Source organism: Anolis carolinensis, chromosome 6, assembly GCF_035594765.1.
Source record: "Anolis carolinensis isolate JA03-04 chromosome 6, rAnoCar3.1.pri, whole genome shotgun sequence".
Lineage (NCBI taxonomy): Eukaryota > Metazoa > Chordata > Lepidosauria > Squamata > Dactyloidae > Anolis > Anolis carolinensis.
The window spans coordinates 117,624,055-117,640,839 of NC_085846.1; the positions used below are offsets into that span (position 1 = coordinate 117,624,055).

Below are 16,785 nucleotides of genomic sequence, written 5' to 3' on the forward strand. Positions count from 1 at the left end.
TCTCTCATTATTCTTCTCGTTTCTTTGGCTCATTCAATGAGTTAATTAGTACATACTTCATTTAATGGCTTTAGTTAATTGCATATGATTCGAGATTCACCTTCATGTTTGTTGAAATGTTTTTTTCCAGATGGAACCCAATGCTCACCTGGTGGATTATCTGGCAATGCTATATATGTTTCAAGCCATCGGCAATGCCTGGATTTCAAAGGGGAATCACGTGAAGGTAAGATTTAAAACCCTTAGTGGAACATTAAAACATTTGCCATTTAGAAAGCCTTCACATTTTGCCCATTCCAAATAAATTCTTGGGAAAAAACCTAAGTAATTCATCTTTGCATTGGGTGCAGCTACACTGTAGAATTAATGCAGTTTGATGCCTGTTTAACTGCCTTGGCTCAATGTTATAGAATCCTGGATGTTGCATTATATATTTATTTATTTATCGATCATGTCAGAAGTGAATTGAGAATACAGTTATAATTTATAGAAAAAAAACACGAAGTTAAAACTTTGGCATGATACTAAATGTCCTTTGAATAGTAGCTGGCGACTTGGACTGCCTCTGGAGTTGCTATAAGAAGGTCCTCCATTGCGTATGTGTAAGGGCTCAGGCTGTATTGTAATAGTAGTTTGTGGTTTGCTCTTCTCCACACTCGCATGTCATGGACTCCACTTTGTGGCCCCATTTCCTCTGCAAGTTGGCTCTGCATCTCGTGGTTTCAGAGCGCAGTTTTTTCAGCGGCTTCCAAGTCACCCCGTCTTCTGTGTGCCTAGGAGGGAGTGTCTTATCCGATCTGAACTACTGATTGAGATTCCGGATTTTGACTTGCCACTTTTGGACTCTTGCTTGCTGAGGTGTTCCTGCGAGATTGCTGTAGATCTTAGGAGGCTATTTCTTGATTTAAGACGTCAGCATGCAGGCTGATATCTGAACCGGGAATGTGCCAGAGATGTCACTGCCTTGGTCCTTTCATTGTTGGCTGCTACTTCCCGACAGAAGTCAGGTGGTGCAATACTGGCTAATTTCTCCAGCAGTGTAGGGCGTAGACAACCTGTGATAATGTGGCATGTCTCATTAAGAGCCACATCCACTGTTTTAATGTGGTGAGATGTCTTCCACACTGGGCATGCGTATTCAGCAGCAGAGTAGCCAAGCGCAAAGGCAGATGTCTTCACTGTGTCTGGTTGTGATCCCCAGGTTCTATCAGCTTTTGTACAATATTATTTCTAGCACCTACTTTTTACTTGATAGTCAGGCAATGCTTCTTATAAGTCAGAGCATGGTCCAGAGTGACACCCAGATATTTTGTTGTGCTGCAATGTTCCAGTGGTATTCCTTCCCAGGGAATCCTCAGAACTCGAGATGCATTTTAGATGTATTAGGGATCAGTTGGTTTTCCCTGTAGTAAACAGTAAGAGCACCTGAAGCTCCAGAGAGCTTCTGTTCAATCATTTCAAAGCTGCCTGCTTGAGCAGTGATGGCACGATTGTCAGCATAGATGAAAATCTCTGTCCTTTCTGGCAGTGGCTGGTAATTTGTGTAGATGTTAAATATTGATAGAGCAAGCAGGCTCCTCTGATATAATAATATAATTATATAAATACGAATAATGAACAGTCTTCGCAACCTTCTGATTTGTACACCTCAATGGTTTAAACAGAATAAACAGGGATAAAAAGAGATTTTGGTGCAAGATACTCATTTAGTAATAATAATACAGTAATAATAATAATAATAAATTTTATTTATTACCCATCTCTCTCATTTGCCTTGAAATGAACCATAATAATAATAACTATATAAGGTCTATGTGCAAGGTTCTCAGAATAATGGAATTAAGTAATTTATATGTTTTTAATTCTTGTATAATGTATTTTATTGATTATTGTTAATGGTTTTAAATATGTTGTTGATTCGTATTGATTTGTTTGGCACTGAATTTTGCCCGGTGTTGTAAGCTGCCTTGAGTCCCCTCAGGTGAGAAAGGTGGGGTAAAATTGTAAATAAATAAATAAACTCCAACATTTTCCTAGAGTGCCCACCTGTGTGGACACTTTGGCTTTCCTTTTCTGTTGATTGAATGTACACAGCGTTTGTGCGCATGCTCAATCCTGGCGAGCTGCACGCATGCGCGGTAATCATGGCGGCAAGTCGTCCTGTCGGAGATAGCGGAGGTTCTTTGTGTGTGCGGTTGTGCAATCTTGGCGAGTTGCACGCATGCGCGTAATTCATTGTGGCAAGTCCTGTCGGAGATGGGCCGTTGTGCGCATGCTCGTTCCGATGATTCTGGCGCAGGCTTCCAGTAGGTCGGACTTGGTGGTGCTTTGTGTGGGCGGTTGTGCGCATGCTCATTCCGATGATTCTGGCGCAGGCGCAGGGAAGCCCCGTGAGCCCGCGCCGCCCCCCCTCCCCGCGCCAGCAAAGGACATCCTTCGCCGAGTGATGAAGCGAGCCTCCATTGCTCCCGCCTCGCCTTCCGCGCATGCGCGCGCCTCGCCTGAGGGGAAAATGGCGGGCCTTGAGGCGGCCATGGAGAGGCCAGGCCCGCCCTGAGGGGAACGAGCGCGGCGACGAGCGACGGCTCCCCTCATGGCCTCCCTCCCGGCTGCTTCCCCGCCCTCCCCTCCGCCGCCTCCGCCTGAGGAGAAGGCCGAGGCCCGGCAGGCCGCGCTGTGGGGCCGAGCGCGGAGCCTGTGCCGCCGCTTGCGGGCGCTGCAGGCCCGGCAAGTGGAGCGGCACGTCCGGCAGCAGCTGGCCGGCCTGGCGGCGGCGCCTTCTTCCGTCTCTCCCGCCACTTTGGGCCCGGAGCTCCGCCGCTTGGCCTCCTCAGCCACCGCCCGCCTCCGCGCCGCCCAGCTCGGCTGCGACTCCGACGCCACCGCCTCCTCGGCCTCCTCCTCGGTGTCCTCCTCCTCTTCCTCCTGCTGCTCCTCCTCGTCGTCGTCGGACAGCGAGGACCCCGAGGCGCCCCCGCCGACGCCCCCAGACCCCCGGTAAGCCCCGAAAGCAGGCCTCAGAGCGGTTCTCCCTTCCTCCTTTTCCTCCTCCTCGTGTTCTTCTCCTCCTCCTTTACCTCACCTTCCTCTTCTCTCTCTCCTTCTGTTTCTCCCTTCCCTGTTGTTTTTCTTCTCCTTCTTCCTCCCCTCCTTCCTTTCCTCTCGTTCCTCTCATCCTCCTTTTCCCTTCTCCTCATGCACTTCCCCCCTTTTCCTCTTCTTCAGCTCATCCTTTTATTTATTTATTTATTACAACATTTATATCCCGCCCTTCTCACCCAAGAGAGGACTCAGGGCGGCTTACACACACATAAAAACTGTACAGTACCTTTTCTCCTCTTCCTCTCCTTTTCTCTTTCTTCTTCGTGTTCTTTCTCTCTCCTTTTGTGTCTCTTTTCTTCTTCCTCTCCCTTAACCTGTTCTCCATCTCTTCCTTCCCCTAGTGTTTTTTATTCTTCCTTCTCTTCCCCTCTTCCTTTCTCCCCTCTTTTTTCTCATGTCTTCTTCCTCCCCCGCCCAGTTCTTTTCTTCCTCCTTTTCCTCCTCATCTTCTCTTTCCTTCTCTTCTTGTTCTACTATTCTTCCTTTTCATTTTCTCCGTTCCTTCCTTTTTTCTCCTCTTCTTCTCCTCTTTCCCCCTTCTTCCTCACCCCTTTACTTTACCTTCCTCTTCTCTCTCTCTCTCTCTCTCTCTCTCTCTCTCTCTCTCTCGTTCTGTTTCTCTTCTCCCTGTTGTTTTTTATCCTCATTCTCCCCCTTCCTTTCCTCCTCTTCTTCCTATCTCTCCCCCTCCATGTTTTCTTTCTCCTCCTTTTCCTCTTCTTTCCTCCTTCTCTTCCTCCTCCTTTCCCTTTTCTACTATTCTTCCATTTCATTTTCTCCTTCCCCTCCTTCTCTTCATGATCTTTTTCTCCTTTATCTCACCTCCGTCTTCTCTTATTTCTTTCCCCCTCTGTTGTTGTTCTCCTTCTCTTTCTCCTCCTTTATTCTCTTCTACATCTCATCCTCCTTTTCCCTTCCTCTTTGTGTTCTTTCCTTTTCTCTTCTTCCCCCTCCTCCTTTTTTCCTTCCTCTTCCTCATGTTCTTTCTCTCTTCCCTTTCCTCTCATTTCTTCTTCCTATCCCCATCCCTGTTCTCCTTCTCCATTTCCTCTTCTTCTCTCCTCCTTCTCTTCCTCTTCCTCCTCATGTTTTTCTATTCCTACTTTCCCACCTCTTCCCCTCCTCTTTTCATCTTCTTCCTTTTCTTTTCCCCTTCCTCCTCCTCCTCTTCTTTCCCCTCCTCTTGTTCTTTCTCTCCTTTTCCTCTCCTCTCTATTTTTTCTTCTTCTCCCAGAATTTTGTTTGCCTCCTTCTCTTTTTGCTTTTTCTCTTCTTCTTCCCTCTCCTCATGTTCTTTCACTCCTTCTTCTCCTTCTCATTCCCCTTTTTCTCTTTTCTTTCTTGAACTTCTTCCCCTCCTACTCTTTCTTTTCCACTTCTTCTTCCCCCTTCCTCCTTTTCTTCCTCTTTTTCTTCTTCTTTCACCCATCCTCTTTCTTTTTCCTTCTCATCCTCTTCCTTTTCCTCTTCTCATCTTCTCTCCCACTTCTTTCTCTCCCCTTGTTATTGTTGTCCTCCTTCTTCACCCTTTCTTCTTCTTCCCCCTCCTCTTCCTTCCCCTTGTCTTCCTTTCTTCATCCTCCTTTATCCTCCTCCTCCTCTTTCTTCTTCATCCTATCCTATTCCTTTCTTTTTTTTACTTTTTCAGTTTCTCTCCTTTTTTCCTCTCCTCTTTGTCCTCTTTATCTCTCTACCATTCTTTCTTTTATTTTATTTACTTCATTTCTATTCTATCTTGCTCTTCTTCCCTCTAGGGACTCAGTAAGGCTAATAAAAACATAACACTGCACAATGCAATTTAAAAGCAAGGCAAACACATATTACTATAGACATTGTTTAAAAACCAATAAAATATTTGTTTCATGGATACGAAAGGTAAAATAATAATTACATTAATAAGTAAATATCCTTCCCACAAATCCCATCCACAGCTTCCCCAGCAACGTGCCCCTCCTTCTCCCCCAAATGCCTGATTGCAAAGATGTGTCTTAACCTGCTTGCAAAGGGGGAGGGAGTTCCAAAGTCCAAGTGGAGCAACCACCAAAAAGGCCCTCTCTCCCTCTTTCCCACGAAATATGCCTGAGAAGGTGGTGGGACAGAGAGAAGGGCCTTCCTAGAGGATCATAGATTTTAAGACGCTTCTCATCTTTCCTCTCCTTTTCTTTTTCTTTTTCTCCTCCTCCTCCTCCTCTTTTTTTGGTATATGCTGAGGTTTTGTTGGCGCACACCCAGGAATACCAAAATCTGTAGGTGCTTATAGGTGCTTAGAATCGTAGAGTTTGAAGAGAACACAAAGGCCAGCCAGTCCAACCCAACTGTATAATGCTGTAATAATAATAATAATAATAATTTTATTCTTGTATCCCGCCCCATCTCCCCGTAGGGACTCGGGGCGGCTCACATGGGGCCTTGCCCAACATCACAATATAAAAACAAATCAAAACACATAAATTTACAACAATAAATCAACAATATCAGTAAAACCATCATAAAAACAATATTGCAGGAAAAAGCGTTAAAAACAGATATAAAACACAAGTCTAGGCCAAAGGGCGAATGTGTCAAAGTAAGTAAGAAGTTAACTTTGCATTCTGAAATCTAGCATTTGCATAAATGCAAGGCAGAGGGATTGGTTTTGTCTATATAAGTCTTCAAATCATCTAGGGTTCGTAGGATTTTCTTAGGCAATGGATATGTGTCATTTTCCTCCCCTGAAACACAGCTTATATTCCCTGTCCAAGTACTAAATGACAAAACCCACTATTGTGCCTTTCAACTTGAAAGCTCTTGGAATGGGTAAGAAATCCGAAACAGAAAAAAAGAGAGCAGCCTGAGCGCCAGGGAGGTGTAGTGGTTTGTGCATTGGATTAGACACCTGTGGGCCACGCAGCCCTCCAAGGTCATTTACTTGCACCCGCCCTAAATTTTAGACGTGGGTTGCTCTGAGTCTGAAACTATTTGAAGGCCCACAACAACAATCCTCATTAACATGACTCTCATCAGTCAAAAATCAGGCCCACTCTTCCCATTGAAATACTGGTAAGCTATGTTGGTTTAAATCGTTCTTCATTTTAAACACTGTCTTGTTCTTTCATGTTTTTTACACTACAAATAAGATATGTGCAGTGTTAATAGGAATTTGTTTTTTTTTTCAAATGGTAGTCTCTTCCCTCCCCCAACAGATTTGAGGAACCATGAACTGGCCCTCGGCTTAAAACGTTTGAGGACCCCTGCACTAGGTGACCTTGGGCATGTCACATCCTCTCAGTCTCAGAGAAAGACAGAGGCAAGCCCCTCTGAACCAATCTTGTCAAGAAAACCCTATTGTACTTTAGGCTTAGGTTTGCAGTAAGCCAGAAACAATTTGAAGGCACGCAATACAACAGAGCAGCCTGGCTAAGAACAGCAGGATGAGATTATAAAACCATAGTGACCATTGAGGGGCAGGAAATGAACATTTTTGTTTGCCATTTTCTGTTAACATTATTGGTTTTGAAAGGCGAAACCAGCATTAGCACAGCATTAGTTTCAAGTTATACCGTGTTCAAGAATTGTTTTAACAATGCTTTGTTGAATGACCCAGAATCAGACTTGCAACGTCAGCATGCCTAAGTAAGGATTTTTCATTATTAAAAATTTCCTTAAGAGTTTATAGGGATTGAGGAGGGCCTTTTGTGGCTGGCATAAGTGATCTGAGAATCAGTGCTTTCTGTGACCAGAGGGTTTTTTATGGGGTACTATTTGTCTTTGATGGTGGGTGATTTATGGCGTCCTGTGTTTGGAGATAGTGGTGTTATGGGTTGGGCTTCCCTTCATGTGTCATTGAGTGTATGAGCTTTAAGGGCACATCTTTTGCAGCATATATTTTTCTGCTATGTGTTTTCCTGAGGATTACTAGCTTTCCTTCTGTGAAAAATATATGTATGCATTGGTGTTGTGTTTGTGGGCTGATACATGATTTTGCATTTATGAGCCACAAATCTGTGTTAAGGACCTCTGCTCTAAAGAATCTGTGACCTCCTTGATGAGGGAATTCCTTTATATTGACCAAACAACTGAACAGACTTTGAAATACACCAGTATTAGGCAACTGGAGTCAAGGAGTCAGATGATGGCTAGTATAAAAAGGATGCATATTGGGGAAAGCTACCTTTTTGGTTTAAGGAGGACAAATCCACTAGAACTTCAGATTAAAACCAACAGCCTGGGTTAATTCAATGTAAAGCAAGAGAAATCAATGTGTCTATATTTTAATGCACAACCTGGTAGTGTCATTTTGTACCAGTTGAACTTTCAAAACATTTTTTATGGACAGCACAATGTAAGAGAGTGTTCTAATAATCAAGTGGGCGGTAACCAGAACATCCAGAAAAAGACATAGCTAGTTAAGCAGCTATGTGCTAAGTTGGGTTGAAAGTGGGGTGAGCCAAGAGCCCTTAACTTAGAAAGAGCTCTTTGTTGTCATTTCAGCCTTTGATTCACTCCCTGATTGTATAAATATATAAAGTTCTGAAATGAGTGTAAAGGGTATTAAGGTAAATAAACTTTTAAGTCAAAGCCCCACAAAATTAATATTTGTGTACCAGCAGGTGCACTGGAGAAATGCATCCAGAGTAATTTCCTATGCTGGATTTGAAGATGAGTCTCTCCATTCCACACGCTACTTTATTTCTGTTTGAACCCAAAGAACATCTAATTATAAATATAGTACTAGCCCCATAGCGATGAGACCAGCATCTGCAATGTTATTTATCCGTACTTGACAAAATATGTCCATCTAGTCATCACAGGGACAGAAAGTGAGGTGAAATCCTCTGAGCAGGGGCACAGACAGCGAAACAAACACCATAGGAGTGTTAACCCTTCTCTATGCTATCCAAAGGTTATCTAGCTAGCTAGCTGGAGTTACATTTAAAATGTATCTGTTACAACTTACAAATAAATTCAACTTAAGAACAAACCTTCAGAACTTATCTTGTTTGTAATTTGGGTACTGCCTGTATACAGAGGGAAGAGGAAAACCAATAAACTGTGCCTGAAGATTGAATGGAAAATAGCATTCCCAGAGCTTTGGAAAAGAAGACAGACTTCATTTGTTCCTAGCTTTAAGGTTCTGTCTTTGCATACAGTAAGATAGTTTCCTAGAATGTAAATGCTGTCAAAGGGGCTGAGTGAGAGACATAAAATCCAAGGCATGTAACCTGCTAAGAACATCAATCTTCCCATTATTAAAAAAATCCAGTGATCCCCTAAAATCATTAATTCTCGCAGTATCTAATGCAGTCTTTTATTCAGTGTAAACAACCTCCCTCTACCTTATAGGACCAGCTCCACGTAAGGCCAGAAAATAAATCAAATGTCATATTCCAAACCCAGCATTGAAATGATAAAACTCCTGATTTCCTTGGGTCCATAGCTTCAACCCATGCTGACAATGGAAAAGGAGAAAAGTACTTAATATAGAAACTAAGCCTGTCTTTTTTTTTTTACTAGTTTGCTTTTGGCTTGCATTCTGCAAGTCCCCTTTACTAGCAAAAAGGAAACTGGTAAGAACAATAACTAAAAGCGAATACTCTTTGTGGTTTTTATTGACACTGGCCTAAATCCAGTGTTTAAAAGTATTACATAGACCAACTGAACGGACAAGAAAATCAACAGTTATGTAAACTTTACTGATTCAATGGTTTTACTTTAGTTGTGACTAAACATGGTGTGCGCACTACAGGAAATCTTTTAGTTTTTTTCATAACTTCTCATTAACAATTTCAAGCCAGTGCTCAGAATATTGACAGACATCCAAAATAAACATCACTCCCCTAAACAAAGAAAACATTTCCGCTGCTACAGATTTTAACACTTTCCTCTGCAAACCTTTGCTTTTTGTTCAACTTGTAGAAGGACACATTTCTACCAGGCAAAAATTTACAGGATTCTCATTCAGTGTAATGTCATTGAGTCTTGGGATAAAAGTTTAGATTTAGACAAAGGGCAAAACAGGATGCACTGTCTTACATTTTTTCAAAAGAGAAAATGAGAAGCAAAAAGACTTTGGTTTTACTAGGCGCGGCCAGAATAGAAACACTGAGAACTTGGAAAGCATTATAAGCTGTCAAAGGTTGACCTGCAAAAATAATCTAGCATGAGGGGAAATTAATATTTTTTTTTTACAGTATGACTTTTGTATCCACGGAACTGATATATGTGGTTTCACTTATCCACCGTTTCACTTATTCACTTAAGGCCTCCTGCATTCTCTTCTCAGTCCACTGTCCCATCGAAAGTAACATGGTTCACTTGGTTCACTCATACCGCTTTTCTCACCCTTTGAGGGGGACTCAAAACGGTTCACAACATAGTAAATGGCAAAGATTCAATGCCTCACACCCATATAAAAGAACATTACAAGTCTAAAAGCAATCGTATATAACCACACAAAGTCTGGGATATTATGCATTATGGTTTCCATCCTTTTCACATATGATAGATAATAATCCAGACCAGACACTCAGGTGGTCTTGCCAAGAAAACCCTGTGTATGTTTGCCTTAGAAGTACCACAAAACAGAAAGAACTTGGAGGCACAGAACACAACAGCATCTTCTTTAAAGAGATATCATTCTGGTCCTGATAGCCTGGTTAACAAGATCTCAAAATATTTACATCTGCCTTCAGTTTGGCAAATTGCCAGTTATCTCACTTTTTATCCCACAACATTGTCCTCTGGGACTGTCTCAAGTGAGGCTATGCACTTAAGGCACTGGCTATCTTCTTGCAAGCCCTTGTATAAAACAAGATTTGGTTGACATGGATGAAGTGTCACATACTTCTGTGTTTGCTGCTGTAAAAATGAAGAACTAGAGAGATCAAAATGACAATATTTGCTGCAGTGCGTTGTCAGGATGGACAAAGCACACACAGCCTTGACCCCCTATCAATTTTTCTTATTGTGAAAGGATAAATGAGCATTCCTAAGAACATCTAGAAGTTGACACCCGCCTTTCAAAGAGGCTACAGAGCCCACCCTTGACTTCTGGACATCAAAGCATTTTTCAAAAACAGAAATAGACTGCCTACAATCCTGTGTTTGTTTTCCATCCTTGTTCTAACGCAATGAAGCTAATGGTTGCAGGCTCTGTTTGATGGAGATTGGGAACTAAAGATTGCTCTTCCATCCTGAAAGAAATCAAGCTTCACCACTGAGTAGCAAAGACATGTGCGCACAAGAGTCAGCAGCACTGCAGGGGCTATCAGGGAGCAAACAAATGGTTTCATTCTAAAAAGATTAGTCTGCATTGTTAGAGCAAGACTGCAAAACTAGAATCAACTTTTCAGGCTTGACCACTATTTGGTTGTTACCACTCTGATATTTCCACAATTATAACTTGTCTTAAATTGAAACATTACCAGGTTAACACATTGCAGATGAACATGCCAGACTTGTAGATGTGGGGGGAGGGGGGGGGGGAGGTGGTTTTATAATCTAATTTCATTTTTTTGAATTTAACAGGACACCAGAAAGGCAAATTACTGACTCACACGCATTTTAATAGCACTGCAGCATTTCCAATTCACAGAGTAAATGGATAGTGCAATCAGATTGTTCTAATCTTTCCAGAGAGGCTTAATTTGCTCAGCTGATTTTGAGTCTCGCACAAACTCTACCCCTGATAGAAATGAAGGTCCTTTCACAAGATGAAAAAGCCATAGATGGCATTTATTTGTCCTCAATACACGCTTGGGAGACAGCATTTTTCAAGGCAGCAACATAAATGAAATTTCATAATCTGCCTCAATATTAAATGTTGCTTTCTAAAGCTGAGGAACTAAATAACTTAAGTTTGACTCTTTGCAAAAAGCTTTAAAGGATTCTCTTTCACTCTACATGAAACACTTCATGCACGATAGCATTCTATCTACATAGCTATATTTCTCTTGTGGACTCCTCAGATTTTTAGTACTGTGGAGCCCTAGAGATCGCTGAAAAGAGAATTCTGCACACCTCGCTGAACATGAGATGCTGCCATAACAGTTAGTTCTATCAAAGTGTTGTAATTGTATAGTGTGAAAAAGACCTATGAAAATGAGAACTACCACCAATTGCGTTTGAAATACAGACAATCCCCAAGTTGCAGATAAGAGAAACAAGCACTGATGATAATGCTCTAGTGGAGACCTCTTTCCCCCAACTCTGTCAGGAGTGAACTTCCCTTCCAGGGGGTAGATTTCCCTCGCTTCTTCTTGTCTCAGCCCTGGGATCCTTTGCATGTTGGATGCTTGCAACTCGGGGACTGCCTGTAGTTCTTTAATTGTCTATCCTGAGTTTGTACGTTTCAGGTGTGTCATTTAATAGTGTGTAGATCTGAGTCCTAGTTTCAGATCTCAGATTTAATGTTAAGAGGAAGACAAAACTAAATTGTGACAATTCTGCTGCGTATCCTGAAATGGTTAAATATTTTCAGTTGACAACGATAGTAGTGTAGAAACTTCCCTCTGACTCCCCCTCTTCAGGCTGGGGATTTATGTGTCTTGCCAGCTCTTGCTGAACTGCAGCCTCCCAGCATTTACTGCCACCAGTTGAGTGTCCTAGGCCTGATGGATGTAGGAGTCTAACAATATTTATTTATTTATTTATTTAGAGCATTTATATTCCGCCCTTCTCACCCCGAAGGGGACTCAGGGGGGATCACATTACACATATAGGCAAACATTCAATGCCTTTTAACATAGAACAAAGACAAGACAAACATAGGCTCCGAGCGGGCCTCGAACCCATTCCCTCCTGGTCAGAGTGATTCGTTGCCGTGATTCATTGCAGCTGCTCTCCAGCCTGCGCCACAGCCCGAGCTGGAAAGCCACCCAATTCCCACCTCAGATGTAGCTCAGTAGTGTCTGATCCAGAGCGATTCTAGAATTTCAGATCAGAGTTTTTCTTCACTTTCCCTAGAAATGTCAAGAGATAGTGAACCTGGGAACTAATGCTTCCAACAGGTGTTCTGCCACTGAACTGTGAGCTTTACCTAAAGACCTTAGCTTAATTTAGAAAGCGTTTTCAGAAAATTGTATTAATAAGGATTCTGTTTCTCTTTTGGGGTTTTTGAAATAAATGTTTTTTTCTTCTGTTGTAAAGAAAAGTGGGAATATTTGTTTCAGTGGCAGTGAACCCAATTCAGAACGTTCTGTTCCAAATGGGTTTGCTACTATAAATCCCCTAGGTTCTAAGGCAGGGGGACAGGCCAGTTATCATTCATATGTTTTCCTGTTTTTCATCAGAACAACAGAAAAAGAGCTCAGAGGTCTTCAGGAATTGAGAACATGATGGGGATTTGTTGCCTTGTGGAAATGTTTTGGGACAGAGTGAGTAAGGGTCAAGCTGGCAAAAGGGCAAATGTGGTAGAAAGAGCAAGGGACTTCATAATGGCTGAAAGTAGTGCATCTGGAGGAGTGTTTTATCCAGGCGAGGATCAAACAGGATATGAGAACAGGGCCAGCAAGGTCATGGAGGGCTATGTGGGAGCTGGTTTTAGGTCCAGGAGCAGAAATAAAGCCCTTGGGAAATCACAGCAGGAAGTGGAGTGATCCAAGCAATAGCCACAGATGCCTTTGGCGGTAGGAGTTCTGATCCTGAGATAAGTGAACATTAGCACAGTCACAGAAGTTTCCAGTCCCCTCCTTTCCCTGTGAGCCACAAAGACCACTCTTGGGAATCCACGAATAATGATGAAGTGCTAAAATTACAGAGTGGAGGAGGGATAGGAAACTTTCTTTTTGTGAATGTCCTTATGGTGACTTCACTTGTGCTTAGGGAAGGAGATATACATTAAATTAATAAGAAGGGGCTATCCAGCTTATTTCCTCATTTCCTGTGGTGAACCCACAAACAGAGCAGGAAAGTAGTAAGCTGTCTTCTACTGTATATATCAGTTGTTACTTGGAAACATATTTCCTTTGATACGTTTGGAAGTAGTAAATGGCCTTTGTCAGCTCCCTAAATTATGTCTGATTTGCTTTTTAAAGCCTTACCAATGGATGGATAAGTCTGCAGTATATTGCTGTGCAGTCCTGGGTTTAATTGTCTCATAGCCTACAAGGTCTTGTCCATGATACTTAAATGTTTTTGTTTTACTTTTCTTCAAGAAGGAGGTGGCACTTTGATTCTTAAAAGACTGGATTTTAAAAGGCACGATCTTTCTTGCTAGAAACACATGAATTGGGACATGGCATGGGGAAATGAAATTTATTGCTTTTAGTAGGCATTTGCTATATACTTGTCACTTATGTATGTCTTATAATTAGAACTATGCAAAGAGATTGAAGTGTGAGAAAGTGTTGCTAACAACATGCAAACGCTTCCTTTTCAGGCGACGGCTAGCCGAGCACCAGTGGGCCGTGGAGAGAGCGGCCATCATCTGCCGATGGACCTGGCTGCAGGCTCAGGTGACGGACCTGGAGTATCGCATAAGGCAGCAGACCGACGTTTACAAGCAACTTCGTGCCAACAAGGTCAGGCAGTTTCAGACTTTTCAGGAGATTTATTTTAACTTCCTCTTTTAGCGTCACTAGATCACTATTTAGATAATACACCAAATGTCATCCAAGAGGGTTACAGCTGTGCACTATAGGTCTGGATTATCGTGGAAATTTCGGACTAGATTAACAATAGAATAAGGATATATACTAATGAAAAATCTGAGGCTGATAATTTGTGGTTTGACTTTGTAGCCAGTTGCTATTTTTAGCAATATGAAAATGTTCCCCTTTGAGCTAGGTGGGCCTTTGTTGGGATTTCAGAGTGTTTAATTTGTTAATGACCACAGTTCTTAAAAGAAATAAATCAGATTCTTTGAATTATATGGTCTGGATTCTAACACTGAGATTGTAATGATGGCCTACTTTTAAGAGTGTATCTTGTCTTACAAATCTGTTACGTTGTTCCTGAGTTGTTCCACATTGTTTTTCTTTCACACCCAGAATATACTTTGCTTTCTTTTTTTGGTCTCCACTCTTTAACAGAAGTTTTCAGATTTGATTTCTTCCTTAGACATCCTTTAATGGTGATATTTGCTGCTGAGTTGTCCTTGTGGTTGAAACGCTACAGAGTTACTTCTTTGCTTGAGGGGAACTAGTTCATCTTAAATGCTGATAAGAATATCAGGCCTATTAACCACATGTACATTTAATCCAGTGAATTGATTGTGTGGGAAGATGCAATCAAACTGCATGATTTTCTTTGGTACTCAGATGACACATCCTGAATTTAACATGTTCTCACATTGCGGCACCTGATAGAAACAGTTGTCTGTGTGATATTCACCTGGTGTCCTTTGAGTTGATGTTGATGGTTTAACTTAAGCTTTTAATTTTAAAAAGTTTAGTTGGTAGTGCATATAGTCCTTAAACTTTGTTTCATTTCAGTTTTCATACAAAACGAAACAAAACCAGCAATTTTCTAGAAAAATACAAAAGTTTACTCACTTACGAACTGGCATGAAAATGTTTGGAATCTGAGTTGGATCAAAATTGGTTCACAAAAATGCAGTCTGGAGCAAAATACACAGAAACCTGAATTGTGTGTTTGAAAGATGTCCAAAGTACTGTATATATTCGAGTATAAGCCTAGTTTTTCAGCCCTTTTTTAAGACTGAAAAACAACCTCCTCGGCTTATACTTGGGTGAGGATTCTGGTGGGCTTATATTCAGATCGGCTTATACTCAAGTATATGTGGTATATTTATTATTTTTCTCTATTATTATTGGTATTGTTACATTTATTTTACTCTATTAATTTTTATTATTACATTATTTTACTCTGTTGTCACATTTACATTTTACTCTATTTTTATTATTAATACATTTATTATTTTACTGCATTTGTTGTTATTATTATTACATGTATTATTTCACTCTATTATTATTAAAAGGATACATAAGCACATTTCCATTGAAGAAGATGAAAATAATGATTTAATCAGAGTTGAACAATCATATCTTAAATTACAGTTTGATGTAAAGATTCAAAAACATTTAAACTACTGAAGCCTTAATTTTATTAGTATCTCGTCTTATACTGGAGTCAATGTTTTCCCAGCTTTTTTGTGGTAAAATTAGGTGCCTCGGCTTATATTCGGGTCGGCTTATACTCGAGTATATATGGTAGTTGACATCTCAGGTCCAGAGCCTTACTGCGTTCTTAGCTTTGCTTAGTTAGATAACACAGCAAGTTTAATGACTTTCATGATAAAGTATGTGGATTTGGTTAGGTTGATAAGCAGGTGGTATAGATAAGACTTCACAGAAGAGTCCCAAAATCTTCCTCTTACATCATTCTCTGCTACAGCCGTATAACCCAGAATATCAAGGCAGATAATCCACAATATCTGCTTTGAACTGAATTATCTGAGTCCATACTGTCATATAATTTAGTTCAATGTGAAATTCATACAGCTGTGTGAAAGGGGTCTTAGTTTGCGGATTGAGGAGTTTAATTCTAAATGTAGACAGTTTGTATTTGTGTGTGTATATCCTCAGCTTCTAGGAAACAGGTTGGAGAGGCAAGGATTTTGCACAGAGGCCTTTGTTTTAAATGCAAGACTGTGTTTCAGCTTGCATTATCCAAATTGCCATTCTTGAAATGCTTAGCAGATTGCATTATTGAACATTATTCAATTAATCTCCTATTTCTTTGGAGTTATTTAGTTCTCTTATTTGGAATGCTTGATACATGTATGGTGTGCACACTTTGACACTGTCTTGTAGTATCAGAAATGACATTATGAGATGGTGCTGGGTTTAGTGTTGTAAAGGAGAGAATACTTCTGGAACATGGCCACACAGCCCGAAAGACATACAACTACCCTGTTGTAAATTTCTTTGGGTTAGTGTCCAGATCTTTGCCAGTCTGAATTCTTAGATTCATTTTTTATTTTTGCCAGAGTTTCTCTGTGTCTGGTTCTTTGTGCATATGAATATTTTTCTTCTTCGTGGTGCTTCTGTGGAAATCGCACATATGGGATTTCCTACTGCGCCTGCGCAGCATTTCGGAACCTTCTGGAAGCTCTAAGTGAAACTTTTCGGCGCGAGCCCCGCCCACTCTCCCCAGTAGAGTATATAAGGCCCTGTGGGCGGGGCTAGGCAGTTCCTTTTTTCCGCCGTTCAGTCAGCATCTAAGGAACCTCTAGCTCTGTGTGATTTATTGATTGACTTTTTGGACTTGACTCGGACCGGTTTTATCGCTACGTGACACCTCTCTCAACCCTAACAACTCGGAAAGGACTTGACTTTGGCATTTGGACAACCCTAGGCAGGCTAGTGACGATGGCTTCGTTTTTTAAGAAATGTGGGGCGTGTGGAGGCAAGCTTCCTGAGGCCGATGGCCATTCGAAATGCCTCCTCTGTCTGGGGGAGAGTCATAATTCCCAAGCCTGCCAAGTATGCCGGGGGTTTACCCCTCAGGCCAGGAAAAATCGCGAGTCTAGGTTAAAAGCGCTCCTTTACGAGCAGGCCCTGGCCCCAGTAGCTCCGACGGCGGCTGTCGAAGCTGAGATGACTATTCCCGCAGCTGAGGGGAGGGATTCCCCTTCCACAGTGGGCCCCTCACCGCTGCAAGCGCCTCAAAATGGCGCGGAGGAAGAACCCCCAATCTCCTCAGGTCTTGGAACTTCTCAAAAAGCGGTTCCCAGGGCGAAAG

At 41.7% G+C, this 16,785-nt stretch overlaps 1 protein-coding gene across 2 annotated transcripts in view; it reads left to right on the forward strand.

Annotated features, from left to right (window-relative positions):
- The first annotated feature begins 2,307 nt into the window (after nucleotides 1-2,307).
- The window catches only part of LOC103281104 (KAT8 regulatory NSL complex subunit 1), a 40,288-nt gene continuing 25,810 nt past the window's right edge, over nucleotides 2,308-16,785 (forward strand). For both annotated transcript variants that reach the window (XM_062984596.1, XM_062984597.1), the window contains exons 1-2: nucleotides 2,308-2,997; nucleotides 13,460-13,601. In XM_062984596.1, the coding sequence (XP_062840666.1) occupies nucleotides 2,594-2,997; nucleotides 13,460-13,601 (546 nt within the window). In that variant the 5' untranslated portion in view covers nucleotides 2,308-2,593. The remainder of the gene's footprint in view (nucleotides 2,998-13,459; nucleotides 13,602-16,785) is intronic.